The 14,976-nt window shown below is 47.7% G+C and overlaps 1 protein-coding gene across 1 annotated transcript in view; it reads left to right on the forward strand.

The window, feature by feature from the left end:
- Positions 1-14,976, forward strand: part of LOC101663889 (glyoxylate/hydroxypyruvate reductase B-like) — a 35,622-nt gene that overhangs the window by 18,370 nt on the left and 2,276 nt on the right. The window contains exons 4-5 of the mRNA XM_004715928.2: positions 3,133-3,311; positions 4,253-4,349. Coding sequence (XP_004715985.1) covers positions 3,133-3,311; positions 4,253-4,349 — 276 coding nt within the window. The remainder of the gene's footprint in view (positions 1-3,132; positions 3,312-4,252; positions 4,350-14,976) is intronic.

A 14,976-nucleotide genomic window follows, 5' to 3' on the forward strand; every position in this document is an offset into this window, starting at 1 on the left:
GTGTGTGTGTGTGTGTGGTTATTTGTCAATCATTGTGATCGGTTCCCCCTTCTTTCCCTCCTCTCCCCCTACCCTTCTGGTATCTCTACTCCCATTCCTGTTCCTGGATTCCATGTGTCATGAGCTCTTATTTCTTATCTGTACCTGTGCACATGCTCCAGTCTAGCCTGCAGTGAAAGGCAGGACTGGGGTCATGATAGTGAAGCGTGAGGCAACCTCAAGGAACCAGAGGAATAATGTCTGTGTCATTGGTGCTTTACTGTGCCCTGGGTTGACTCATCCCTTCCTTGTGACCCTTCTGTGAGGGGATGTCCCATTGTTAACATATGGGTTTTGGGTCTCTGCTCCGACCCCCCTCGTTCTCACCAATATAGTTTTGTTTTTGTTTTTTTTTTATTGGGGGGCAAGACTAACTCTTGATGGGAGTGGAAAGTTTCATCTTTCTCCTGTGTAGTGGCTGGTGCTTTGAACTGCTGACCTTGTGTTTAGCACCGCATGTGTAACCCACTCTTCCCCCAGGACTCCATGAGACCTGTCTTAGTGCTCTCACTGTCTCCATGAATGGTATCACCACCCACACATTCATTCATTAAAAATACTAGGGCTCATCCTGATTTCTCCTTTCATGATCCAGCTGTTCCATGTAACACCAATTTCGATAGTTTTTTTCTCCAGAGTGAACTTTGAATCTGCTGGGTTCTCTCGAACATCATAGATCATTTATCACCTGTTCCACAGCAGACCAGTCCTCATACCTACTCTTGAGCCACCTTCCCTCCTCTCCATAACAACAGTGCCTGAGAAGGCTCTGGTGCCTGCCCATTGCATATGGAACCTGTCCAGTGCATATGGAGCCTGTCCAGTGCGTATGGAGCCTGTCCAGCATGTATGGAGTCTGCCCAGTGCGTATGGAGTTTGTCCAGTGTGTATGGAGCCTGCCCAGTGTGTATGGAGTCTGTCTAGTGTGTATGGAGCCTTCCTAGTGCATATGGAGCCTGTCCAGTGCATATGGAGCCTTCCTAGTGCTGATGAGCCTGGCGAGTGCCAATGGAGCCTGCCCAGCACGTGTGGAGCCTGCCCAGTGTGTATGGAGCCTGCCCAGAGCATATGGAGTCTGCCCAGTGTGTATGGAGTTTTTCCAGTGAGTATAGAGCCTGCCCAGTGCGTATGGAGCCTGCCCAATGCGTATGGAGCCTGTCCAGTGTGTATGGAGCCTACCCAGTGCGTATGGAGCCTGCCCAGTGTGTATGGAGTCTGTCCAGTGTGTATGGAGCCTTCCTAGTGCTGATGGAGCCTGGCCAGTGCTGGTGGAGCTGTCCAGTGCGTATGGAGCCTGCCCAGTGTGTATGGAGCCTGTCCAGTGTGTATGGAGCCTTCCTAATGCATATGAAGCCTGGCCAGTGCGTATGGAGCCTGCCCAGTGTGTATGCAGTCTGCCCAGTGTCTATAGAGCCTGTCCAGTATCTATGGATTCTGTCCAGTGCCTATGGAGCCTGCCCAGTGCCTATGGAGTCTGTCCACCTATATGGAATCTGTCCAGTGTGTGTGGTCTTTCCGGTATGTGTGGAGCCTGTCCATGGCATGTAGTATATGCCTGGAATGTATAGAACCTACCCAATGTGTATATTGCCTGCCCAGTGGGCCTGGCCTACATAGAACCTGATATCTGGCTTCATGGCCATCTCCCAGAGCATTTTCATCTTTTGAGGTAATGTAGCATTGCTGGTTCTATGGTCTGCATTAGGGTTGAACTGTGATCCCCCCAAAGTGTGTGTTGTAAATGGGAACTCCGATGTCTGGTTTTCTATCATCTGAGAAGGTTTTCTTCATGACAGGTGTGTCTAGCAGATTCCTTTTTGAGATTTAGGAGAAGATCAGGCACAGAATAAAAAAGCAGAGATAAGGAGCTCTGGGTTGGCGGTTCAAGAGTACCAGGTGCTCTGCAGAAGAAAGATGAGCTTATCATTCTACAAAAGATTCCATTTCAGGGCCCACAAGGGGTCACTGAGTCCGAACCCACTGGATGCAGTAGGTTTTTGTTGCTTTTCCATTTGGAGGCAGGCAGGCACACCAGATGAGGGTCACCCAGAACCCAGGACCTGCCCCCAGGGATCACAGAGAAAGTCTTCCCTTGGAGCTGGCCCCGGGATTCAGAGCGCTGCTCTCGGAAACAGCAAGAACACACCTTTCTGTGTGTGAAAGCTGCCCACTTGTACGATTTCTGTTACAGCAGCTCGAGGGATTGCTAGACCCCTTCTCAGAATACTGTTGTTAAATTCATGAAGTGTATTCTGTATTCTGTCTCACGGAAAACACCAATCCCTGCCGCTGAGTCACTTCCACCTGACAGTGACTACACACAGGGTTTGTGGGACTGTCTGTTTCAGATATTACCAATGACGTGGAAGTCGAGTTTTAGGTATTCAAGAACACACAGTGTAGTCCTGTGAGCCTGTGGGAGCCTCATTTCCCTCCTCCCTGGCCACGTGGTGGCAGTGAATGTGGACTGTTGGGGGTTCCTGGTTTGTAAGTCGGGGGTTCCCCAGGAATGGGGTAAATTTTTGGGTCTCATACTTCTGTACTCAGCTTCATGGGGTGGCCAGAGCAGAGATTAAAATGGGGCCACAAACCAGAAGAACACACACCATCTTGACTGCCTCAGCTCCTTTCCCTCCTCCTTAGACAACAGCATGCAGAGCGAGGTTCTCTGCTGTTTGGTTCTGTGGGACCCTTGGGTGTGTTCGAATTCCCAGCCTCAGACGCCATTGAAGGCATATATAATGTGAGACCATGCTCTGACTGCACTGGGCCCCAGGCTCCAACGTGCTGAGATACAGCTTTTGCCCAAGAAGCTCAAGTCTGGCTTGAAACAGCCTCTGCCCCTGCGCTCTGGGGGCAACCCTCTGAGAGCTCAGGAGTGCCATGGCGAGTGTCTCAGGGTCAATGGAGATTACAGGTAGCTGGGGAGAGCCCATGCCTCCACTGTCAGTAGAGTCTAGGTGCCGGGGCCACGTGGCAGCACTGAGGGGCCGCTCACCCTCGAGGCTCCTTTCAGATGGGCTTGCCCTCCTCTGGGGTGACCAGACAACATACTAACTAGACGGGGGGCTTTGTCTCCTTACTGCCTTGCAGGGGTGTGGTGGAGGAAAAGGCTGTTGGGGCCACTTACTGCGAGCACCTGGACGACCTGCTGGCACAGTCGGACTTTGTGATGCTGTCGGTCAGTCTGACCCCCCAGACCCAGAACCTGATTGGGAAGAGGGAGTTGAAACTGATGAAGCCCACGGGGACCCTCATCAATATTGGCCGAGGTTAGGAGCCCACGCATGTGTCTTTGGGAGAAAAGGTGCTGGAAACATAATTCCTGCGGGGGATGGGGAGGATGGGTACACTGTGGGATGACATTCGCTTCAGCAGCGAAGACACTCCAGGGAGGGCTGTGGAGTGGACCTTCATCCCCAGCCAGGGAGCAGGGTCAGTATGTGGCAGGGGCAGCTGCTCCTCACGTGGGCTTGTCCTCGGTGGCTGCTGCTGTTCTGTTTGCGTGTGACACAGTCATTTATGGGTCATGTCTATGCCCCTTTAGTTTCCTGCTGCATGTATAAGACACCAGGAGTCCCTGGGTGGTGCCAAGGTTAACAGCCTCAGGTGCTCATCCTCGGGCTGGAGACAGAGCCCACCCAGAGCTACCTTGCAGAAAGGCCTGGGGATGGATCTGCTTCCGCAATGCCAGCCTAGGGAAGCCCGTGGAAGCCCCTTCATGGGTTCTCCTGGGCACACAAGGGTCACCTTGCATCCGGAACGGCTTAACAGTGGCTGCTTACCTGAGCTCAAAATGCCACTGGGGACTTTGTCCTCCAGCCACAAATGCTGTGACAATTCAGAGCAGGGGGTGGGCAGTGGTTTGGCGGAAGACAGGCCTGAGCTTTGCATCAGACAAACCTGGGTTTGACCCCAGCATTGGTACTTCAGGAGCTGTGTCATCTTGGGCAAGTTGAACAAGCTATGAGCCTCAGTTGCCTCTTCTCTACAATGAATGATTGTTTGCTTGAGGGTTCATGGACTCTCATGACTGTTTATAGGATGGAGTTAGGCATTGAGGCACTATGGCATTCACGTGCCCTTTTTCAGACCTTTGACGTGCCTTTAAACACGGTCCTGGGAAAGTCTAAGCTGTATTTAAATGGGTGGCTGATAAGTCTTGTGTCGATTGTCTCAGTGTGGTGACCACAGAGGAGCTGTTTTGATTCAGGTCTTTTGGTGGATCAGGAAGCGCTGGTGGAAGCCCTGCAGAGTGGGACGATCGAAGCTGCCGCATTGGATGTGACTTATCCTGAGCCCCTGCCAAGGTGACTGGACAAATGAAATCTAGAGTCATTTTCCAGAGAGTGGGATCAAGTCCACAGACAGTGGCTTCTTTGGGCTTTGCATCCTTACTTTGTTGTAGAACTAGAGATCCCTGGAGTTGGACGGGCATGAGGAGCCCTCTGGTCCAGCTCAGGGGAGGAGGTGCACCTCCTGTGGGCCAGCTGTCCTCTGCCTCACCCCACTATAGACACTCTTCATACAGTCTGACTTGTTACATTGCACCCAAAGGCCTCCTTGCCCACTGACCCTGGCCTGCCTCTGGAGCATCCCTGGATGAGCCTGACCATATTCTTTCTCTTTTTTTTATTTGTATAAATCATTTTATTGAGGGCTCTTCCAGCTCTTAGAACAATCCATACATCCATTGTTAGAGGACACCTGCCTCTAACAACCAAAGGGTCTGTGGCACAATTGTATGGCTATAATATATAAAGGTCATTGTAAAGTCATAGAAGATAGGAGAGATAGGAGAGAGAATAAAAAAGGAGTCAGACATATTTTATGGTAGCATGCTCACCTCAGCCCCTGTTGGTGGTCTATGTGGAAGTGGGAGAAGAGAGAGAAGGAGCAAGAGTATATCTCCAATCACAGCTTATATATACTTGGGGGTGGGGTGGGCGTGCAAGCCCCCCTGATTACAGGTAACTATATGCAAAACAAGAAGGGGCTGTCCAATAGGCACACATGCGACAGGAAGGGGATGAACTAGGGGTATACATGCAATAGGAAGGGGAGGGACTAAGGGTACTAGGGGTACACATGTGACATGATGGGTGGATCCTAGATTCAAGATGGTAGCCTAACCTTGATCCTCCTTATCAGCAGGGAGTGGGCCTACTTAGGGTGGGTCTGATTGCCCTGGATGGCTGATAACCTCTAAGCAGCTGACCACCCACCATGACCTAGCAAGCAGTGTCCTAGGTCTGTCATACAATATAGGGGATAACTGTAGTATTAAATTTAAAAAAATGACGCTGATGGAGGGTGAGGGGCCGGCCCCCACCCGCTGATACTACTATTAGTACTACTTCTACTCGGATTCAGTAATGCACAATTGTACGGTTGAGATATATAAGCATTATATTAAAGTCATTGGGAGCATGAGAGATAATACAATAATACAGTCAGGCATGTTACATAGTACCATCGCTCACCTCAGCCCAGCTTGGTGGTCCACGTGGAGAGAGGGGGAAGGGAAGGAGGGTAAGGGAACAAGGGAGAGGGGGAAGAGTCAGGGAGGTCAGAGTCCGAGGAGTCCGAGAAGTCCCGCCTATATTGCTGACCCATTCCTCTATACCTTTTGGGGACATGCCAGCCCACTAATTACAGGTAGAGACATACAGGAAGGGGCTGCACTATAGGTTACACAGCAATGAGAGGGTGGTCTCTGGGTCTCCATAGGAACCATTATCAGTAGGGTGTAAACCCCTCCTACAGGAGCCTGTCCATTGTCTCCAGAGGCAGGGAGCAGGCCCACCCCTGTGGAGGGATGAGACAGCAGTCTGGCAACTGATTGCCTTCAGGGGGGGAATGCCTGCGCATCTGACCTCCCCCCACAGGATAACCTGGGGGAAAACCCTTTTGTATCCCACACATTGTATCAGGCACATTTGTACATATGTTGTCATCATCCTTTTCAATATTTTTTTTTCTATTTGAGCCCCTTGTATTGTTAGGTTTGAGCTCCTGGCCAGGACAGGGAGGTACACCTAGGTGGTCGGTACACTTGGATTGGCCCATCTAGGCAAGGTGAATTTGATTCACCCAATGGGGTCAACCAGGCCTCCCAGTGGAGGGGTGGGGGGAGCTGAACGGCCAGAAGTTTTCTCTCTAGCTCTCTCCCAGCAGCTGCTACACAGGGTAGCGCAGCCAGGCTGTGGTTCGTGCCCCAGACCCTGTCTGGCTTGTGTTCCATTTACTGTAAAACCTGGAACTGCTTCTAACTTTCATAAAACTCACTTGGAGCACAAACCAGGCTTCAGTGCGAATTCTTTCTTGTGCAAAGCCAAGGACTGAGGTATATCTCTCCCAGGAGAGGGATCTAACAGTATCAGCTCCTCATTTCCTGCCCCACCTTCCTGAACCCTTGATAAATTGTAAATTATTATTATTTTCATATCTTACACTGCCCGCTGTGTACCTTTACCCGTGTTTCTGTTGTTCATCACTGGGGGTGGGGGGTGGGGTGTAATATGTTAAGCATTGCAATTTGTTCCCTCTTTCTCCCCCTACTTTCCCCTACCCTCATGGTATTATTAGGTTTCCCGGGGTGGGAAATACCTCATTCCTTGACTTCCCCTGAGAAAGAAATAATGCTGGAGCCTGGTTTGCGATTCTAGTGTGTTTTGTAAAGCTTAGAAGCAGTTTCAGGCATTACAGTAAATGAAACACAAGCCAGACAGGGACCGAGGCCCGGCCACGCTGAACTGTGTGTCAGCTGCTGGGAGAGGGCCCCTTGTGAGAGGAAAGCATAGTTGGTGATGATACTGGTTAACCCCATTGGCTGAATTAAGCCCACCTGGAAAGTGTACCACACCTTCCTGGCTGGGAGCTTGAATGTAAACATGCCTTATACAGCTTCCAACTACCTGTAAGGTGGAGGGAAGCTTGGCGTGTAGAGGGACAACCCTTAGTTCTGCCTCTAGCTACGGAACAGTGTGGCTACTCCCATTATTATTCCTGAGGGGTTAACTGTCCTCTATTCCTCTTGTGGAGTACTCTACTCTGTACGTGCTGTGGTCTAGCAGGGTTTGTAAGGTAGAACTGGGGTCATGGTAGTTGGGGGGGTGGGGGGTGGCATTAAAGAACTAAAGGAATGTTGTGTGTCTCATCAGTGCCATACTGCACGCTGGCTGGCTTGCCCCTTCCTTGTGACCCTTCTGTGAGTGGATATCCAATTGTTTACAGATGGGCTTTGGGTTCTCTATTTGGGCCCCCCTCATTCTCATCAATATGATTGGTTTTTGTTTGTTTGTTTTGAGTCTTTTGATGGCTGATACCTGATTCCATTGACACCTTGTAACCACACAGGCTAGTGTGCAGCTTCCATGTGGGCTTTGTTGCTTCCCTGCTAGATGACTGCTTGTTTATCTTGAAGCCCTTAAGATCTCAAACACTCTATCTTTTAATAGCCAGGCACCATCAACTTTCTTCATCACATTTGCTTATGAACCCATTTTGTCTTCAGCAATTTTATCTCATGGATCTTCCCACGGTGAAGACACCGCATATGTTTCTCCTTGGTTTTGCCTTATGAGGCTAAACATCCTCATAGCCTTCATTGTAGCCTCAGAGCTGGCATCCCAGATGAGCTCTCACTGTTGTCAGCCCTTCCCAGTGCTTTTAGTTGTTATGAGCCTTTCAAACTGTGATCCTGAGAACTGTACACATCCATGTGTGTCCCAGTGGTGGTAGAACAATAAAACCAGTTACATTAGTAATATGTTTTCAAATAGTCACACCACAGTTTTTACTCTAGTTTTAGCCAGCTAAAACAAAAATTATTTGCGTAATAGATTTTTAATTTTTTTTAATCTAAAAATTTTAAATACATCTTTTGTATGTAGAATTTTACTGTCTCTATTTAATTTCATTTGTTGGTGTGTTCTGGTCCGTGATCCAGCCATTAAAAGTTGAGTCTTTATTCTGTTATTCATGAAAAAGTCCCTAACTTTGATTTCTACTCAGACAACAAAATACTCTCAGCCGAACATTTTACAAGAAGCCAAATTTAAATCCAAGTTGTTTAAGAGTGACAATAGACCCTACCAACCTTTCTGAGAAAAGCAATCGAAATTTGAATTTTCTGATGTCAAAGCTTTTTTTTACCCCTCCAAAGCTGTTTTTATTTAACACTCCAAGATGCTATTCAAGGAGTCTTGATGGTACCAGTAGTTTAAGCATTGTGCCACTAACTGCGAAGTCCGTGGTTAGCGTAAAGATGAACTGAGCCACAGGACGAGTGAGGGGCAAACTGAGGCACAGGGAGACAGACAAAGATAGCTGACAGGACAAAGGGAGAGCAGAAACAGAAATAGCTTTATTAAGGGGGCCGCTCCAGGGTCTAGCAAGTAGTCCAGAGGAATCGCGGGCCCTGTTTGGGGGCCCAGGATTTTAAGGGAGAGAGGGAAGTCTGTGCTACAGGGGACGATTTATGGCCCAGGATGTTAGCAGCACGGTTTATGGCCCAGGATGCAGTTTATCAGCTCTGGCAGGCAGGCTGACTGGTTCTCAAGGAGTCAGGAATTCCAGGCATTGTCTTCAGGTCTCCTCATTTCAGGGGGCCATCTGCTGACCTCTGGGGATGTGCAGGGAAGCAGGGCTCTGGCCTGCTTTAGCTTAGCCCATACACTTAGACCCCATGACCTGCACTAAAGAAGAAAGTTAAAACTGTTTCCTCTCATAAAGACTGACAGTCTCAGAATCCTTAAGCAGATGTTTTACTCTGTTACACTGTCCCTGTGAGTCTCAATCTTAATCTGTTACACAGTATCCCTGTGAGTTTCAATCTTAATCTGTTACACAGTATCCCTGAGTGTCTGAATATGTTACATAGTATCCCTGTGGGTCTCAATCTTAAATCTGTACCACAGTATCCCTGCATGTCTGAAATCTGTTACACAGTATCCCTGTGAGTCTGAATCAACTTGATGTTATTTACCTTTCTCATGAGTGGGCTGTGGAGTTTTCCTAAAACTAAGGATGCAGAGAGATCATCACTCTGATGGCTATTGTAATGTGTGGTTTATTGTTACCACTATCCAGTCACAGTACATATCTCCCAAAGCCTAGCTTAATTTAATAAGTGGTGCACACTCCATCTCTAGAGAACCCTATCTAACACAGCGGCCAACAAATTTTAATACTTATTTAATGAATAAGTTAATCTTTAGATAATAAATTTTATTTCTAATCCCTATCTTACCCTCGTCAGATATTTTTGAGTTTTTAAATCTTTATTTTTTTGGAGAGCAATTCTGTTGTTGGTTACTACATATGTGTTCTACCATGAAAAAAAGTTGTTTTAAGTATGAAATTTGAGATCTAAAATTCAGGTCATACTGGCACCAGAATCTATCTGCCTTGGGGGAGGTAATAATGAGAACCTCACTCACCCCAGAGCTGATTCTTATGCAGTGGAGGTTAGACATAGCTATCCTCCCTCACCTCTGTGCCATTTCTGACACCCAGTCATCCCACCCATATGCTCTACTGATCTCAGTTTCATTGTTTATTGCAATGGCTACACAGAACTCTGAGACCATACTGTGGGAAACTAACACTGAGGGAAATATGATTAGGACTATATTCCCTAACTTAGAGGGACTCTGGAAAGCTAGTGTTCCATGGTAGGAAAGCCACCACTTTGGTAAGTTAGAAATAAAGTCCAAGTACATTATCCTGCTTTAAATAACATTCCCACAGATTCTCCCCTAACAGCTATGCTGCTTTAAAGTGAGCACATGGTTGATTCTATCTCCCTACAGAATGCAGACATTCTTTTGTTATCTCCTCCTGCTGTGGCACCCAGCCCTCCTCACACTTTCCCCCAATGCAGGTACTGTATTAGGTTTCCTCACCTGTGAGCTGAGGGACCTTACTGTAGTTACCACCCACTTTGTGACTGTGTAACTACTGAATATGTATGTTTTATGGCTACCTATACATAATCTCAAGTTAGTAAAGACGCCCTCTCCTCTCCTCTCTCTCTTCTCACACCTCCACGTGGACCACCGAGAGGGACTGAGGTAAGCATGCTACCATAAAATGTTCTGACACTTTATTTTATTCTCTCTCCTATTCTCCATGACTTTACTATGATCTTTATATATTATAACCGTACAATTATACCTACGAACCTCTAGGTTGTGGGAGTCTTGTTTTCTCTGATACCATACTGACAGTGATATATTCAGGAAGAAGCAACTCAGCCCGGGATCAGGAAGCGGGTATGCAAAGTCTGGATGGCTGCCCTACAAGGAGAGCACACTTCTCCCTCTCTCCCTTGCTGCAGGACAGCCTCTCAGCTCCATGCAAGCAAGCAGCTCTCCTCTCTACCCACCCCCAGAGGACATGTTCCTCTTAACCTCTTTCTTAACCTCTGTGTTGGGTCAGGTACCTGTCGGAGTGGGGTGGGGGTGGGGGGGGAGAGGAGGGGGAGGGGTATTAGGAACAGGCTGACCTGCCCTTATGACCCAGACAGCCAGCTTTAAAAGGGCTCCAGGACAATGAGCCATCTCCTCCTAGGTATCAGGCCAGGCGGAACTATCAAGGCACCACCCTACCTTGGAATTTCATTGATGGACACAGTTTAAGCCCTGTAGCTGCAGCTTCTGCTCCCTCCCTTTCCTGTTTACCCGCCTGACCAGCTTAAAAACTTGCTCTCCACCACAGATAGGCTCACCTTCTCAGGCCCCCACTGGGGGCCTGTGAACCTCTCGGGAGCTCAGGGCTCCCGCCCTCTCTCAGCTCTTCCCTCCCTCCTGGGCGGGGTGACTGCAACTGACTCCTCGCTGGATAAACTTCTCCTTTTCCTTCTCTTGGGCCTGGCCTCAGTGTAGCTTTGTGGTGAACCTAATATTCTGTGCCTTTGATCTTCCAGAACCATTGCTGTCTTCATAGCCCCTGACTCATGTTGCAACTCTGTTAGGAGGTTCCCTGTCTCTTCCTTTTTGCTACCTCTCTTCTTCCTTTGGCTTCTATCTGCTTCCTCAGTCAAAAACCTCTGGGGTTGGCTGTATGGATCCACAAATTCCTCCTTAATTTCAAGTCACGGCCCTCCCACTCTGGCCATAACTAAGCAATCCTCTCTTCTTTTGTATAGTATATTGACCAAACCCTGCAAGGTGCATACCAATCACAGAACCAGACAAAAAGTATAAAACCACAAACGGTTAACAATTTACTGAGGACATTACAATCCTGCACAAAAGACACACACACATAACTCCTCAGGGCTGGGGACAGCGGTGAGGGGCAGTGATTTTGTTAGGTAGCTAGAGGCAGAACTAAGGGTTGTCCCTCCTCTACATGCCAAAGCCTCCCTCACCCCTTACAGGAAGTCGGAAGCTGCTAAAGGCTGGAGGGCATGCACACATTCAGGTCTTTGAGACAGGAAGCCAGTAAACCTGGGTGGGAACCCATCCAAGCCAGGTGGGCTTAATTCAGCCAATGGGGTTAACCAGTACCGTCAACCACGCCTCCCAACGGGGGTGTGGGGGTGGGGGCCTGAACAGCCAGAAATTTTCCTCTCGCTCTCTCGCCCAGGGGCGGCCACACAGGGTAGTGCAGTCAGGCAGCGGTCCGGTCCGTGCCATGGACTCTGGCTTATGTTCCATTTGCTGTAAAACCCGAAACTGCTTCTAACTTTCATAAAACTCACTTGGAGCACTAACCAGGCTTGGGCGTGAATTCTTTCTCGTGCGAAAACAAGGACCGAGGTATATCTTTCCCACGAGAGACAGATCTAACAATTTTTTTTTTTTTAAACCAGTTGGTCAAAATGTATTATTGTCATTTTGCATTACTCCATATCTAAAAAAACCTGGAACTATTTCTAGGATCAGATGGCAAACCGATTAGTTAGACTTTCCTAAAAACTTATTATTTTTAAATCATTTATTGGCTAATAATTTCTTAAGCTGCTTTTCTGAGGAACCCAGGTGAAAGGGGCAACTGAAAGACTTGTACTGCTATTGTGATTGTCAGTAATGCTACATTTTCATTGTACAAAAAGATTTACAGATCGATTGTAATAAATTACAGCAAATAGGAAAAATTTCATTTTCCAATCGTGCTGGGATGCCCAACATCCCTCTCATGGTCACTGAGTTCAGAAACCTCACAGAACAGAAGAGCAGTTGTACTGACTGACTGTGTATTACAGCGAAGGATACAGATTTAAATTAGACACGGGAAAGAGCACATAGCAAGGAGGCCAGCAGAAATCGGGCAGAGCATCCAGTTGCCACCTTCTAGGGGAGTTGGGAGGAGGAACTTACTCCTTCCAGCAGCAATGTAGCAATGCAGCCAGGAAAGCTTTCCCAAGCCTCAGCTTCCAGGGTTTTGACTGGAGTCAGTTGTAGCCCTGTGTGATTAGTTTTAGTTATTCAACCTCTAGCCTCTACTAGAAGTCCTGATAGAGCATGGCCCAGGGCCTCAGGAGAGCAAAATCAGACACATGGTTAGTACATTCTATCTGACATGGAACATGGCCTCATGCATACAATGACACAATCTTATCAAGCCTGCTTATAAGAGCATGCAAGATTATGTCCCCCCAGAAACTGGTCAAGGGCCAATCTTCCCTTTGGAATGTTCAGAGCGTGAGCACCCAGATAACCCTTTTCTGTACACATCACCCTTGGCCTGGGCTTTGTTGGTATAGCCTTTGTATAATGGATTCAGTAACAGTCAGTATAAATATTGCTAGCATTTGGAGGAGCCAGTGTAGTACAGAAAAAAACAATTGATTGTCCTACAAAGCTATTCCCTGCTGCAAACATGGTGTGCTCTTCTCTGACTTCACCAAGGGGAATAAGGGGAATAAGCAGCAGCCCTTGGCCAATTCCTATTAGGAAGGAGGCAGTCATGCCCCACTCCCCAACCTATCAGGACACCAACCAACTCAGCACTCTATTTATCTGCTGGATTCAATGATCCATTGTATTGGCCAGACAGAACTCAGACCATCCTCATGATCATGGGGTTTACTCAGGGAGTTGACAGGTTACAATTCGGGATCAGAAACATCAGTTCTCCTTTAAGGAGCATCTCTTCTCAGCTGTGCCCGATGGCACATTTCTCTCCAGCCCCTCAGATCCTAAGCCAAGTGGCCCCTCGGCCACCTCCCTGCTTGGGCAAGAGTTACAAAAGCTCCTTTAGTGCTCCTGATAAATGTCCCAACCTGAAGGCACTCAGCTTAACTTCCAAGATTCAGTGCCTGGAAGCAACCCACTCCACCAGGACCTCCGCCTGACTGGCCCTGCGGGAAGGGAAGCCCATGTTCTGCCCTGTGCTCTTAGTGCTGCCGCTTCCCTGCCAAGTTTCTCCCCCTGCTCACCACCTCTGGGGTCACAGCTCTGTCATCTGGTCAAGGAAGTGCAGTGCAGGGCTTTAAAGGACACACTTTACTCCTGGCTCTTCTTTCTCAGTGATCCCCTGTTCCTGTTTCTGAGATGCCTCATTTTATACCTAACGGTAAAAAAACGACCAATGGCAAAACTGACTAGTCCCCTCACTAGAGTCCACGCTATCATATTTGCATGCTCCCACCCAGTCATGTGGTGGAAGCTACAAAGGTGATGGCTACAGGAGCCATAGCAAGGAATCCAGCCCACTGTACAGACATGTTCATATTTTTGTACTCTTGATTACTTATTTCTGCCACCTCCCCCAATCTACCACTATTTTTTCCTTATGCTAAACGTGTACAGAAATAGTTAGCATAGAAATTAGCTGTGAGTTAGCTAAACTCAGTTCTTCTTCGGGCCTAGAATTTCCCCTTGCCATTCCATCCGGGAAGCCTTAACATCCTCATCAGCATCTGTGTGATCATATGACTGACTTACATAGGATAGTTAAATCTTACAATGACTCCAGTGTTACACCATATCACGATGGAGTCGTGGCTCAGTTCAGTTTCCTTAGAGAACAAATCAATAAGAATTACAGAGATCGTTACCCTTGCCCATGTACTACATATGTTATCAGCAGTTTATGATTCAGTTATTTTTGAGCTTCCAGTTAATTGGAGAAGTCGGCGGTCCTATGCCATCTCACCAGCTTTTACTGAGACTAGTTTACATGGTGCTGTTGTGGAGCTGAGCCAACTCCTCCTATGAGAAGGACAGGAGTGTATTCAGAACTGCTCCCACCGCTGCCAGCTGTCCTCTAGAACCTGCCCTATTTTTAATTATTTTGAGGGGTGAGGGCAGTCACAGTGCTTCAATATAGATTACAGGTGCCCCCAGAAACATCCATAGGCTTGTAAGTTGGTTAAGTTCCCATGGGCATGTCCCTTTAGCCTCAATAGCCAAGATACTGGCTCCTTGCCCCAGGACTACTTCAACCTTTCTTTGTATTAAAAGAGTCAAGAGGCCTCTTGGTTTAGAGCAGGGGTCCTCAAACTTTTTAAACAGGGGGCCAGTTCACTGTCCCTCAGACCCGTTGGAGGGCCTGACTATAGTTAAAAAAACAACTATGAACAAATCCCTATGCACATTGCACATATCTTATTTTGAAGTAAAAAAAAACAAATGGGTCAAAAACACCCGGCAGGCCAGATAAATGTCCTCAGTGGGCCGCAGTTTGAGGACCCCTGGTTTAGAGAGTAAGCCCTTTCTCAGTGTTGGGTCCTAGCACAACCCAGCATCATTTGTTAGGTCTAAAGCATCATTATCTTTCAAGCTGACTCCCCTGGCTTCTCATCTGACTATTCTTCTGTTTTTAATAGTTTTATTAGGGGCTCATACAACTCTTATCACAATCCATACATACATCAATTGTGTATAGCACATTTGTACATTCATTGCCCTCATCATTCTCAAAACATTTGCTCTCCAACTAAGTCCCTGGCATCAGCTCATTTTTCCTCTCCCCCCCTGCTCC

This window comes from Echinops telfairi, unplaced genomic scaffold (genome assembly GCF_000313985.2).
Source record: "Echinops telfairi isolate 266 unplaced genomic scaffold, ASM31398v2 ScPeMD7_7400;HRSCAF=8409, whole genome shotgun sequence".
Lineage (NCBI taxonomy): Eukaryota > Metazoa > Chordata > Mammalia > Afrosoricida > Tenrecidae > Echinops > Echinops telfairi.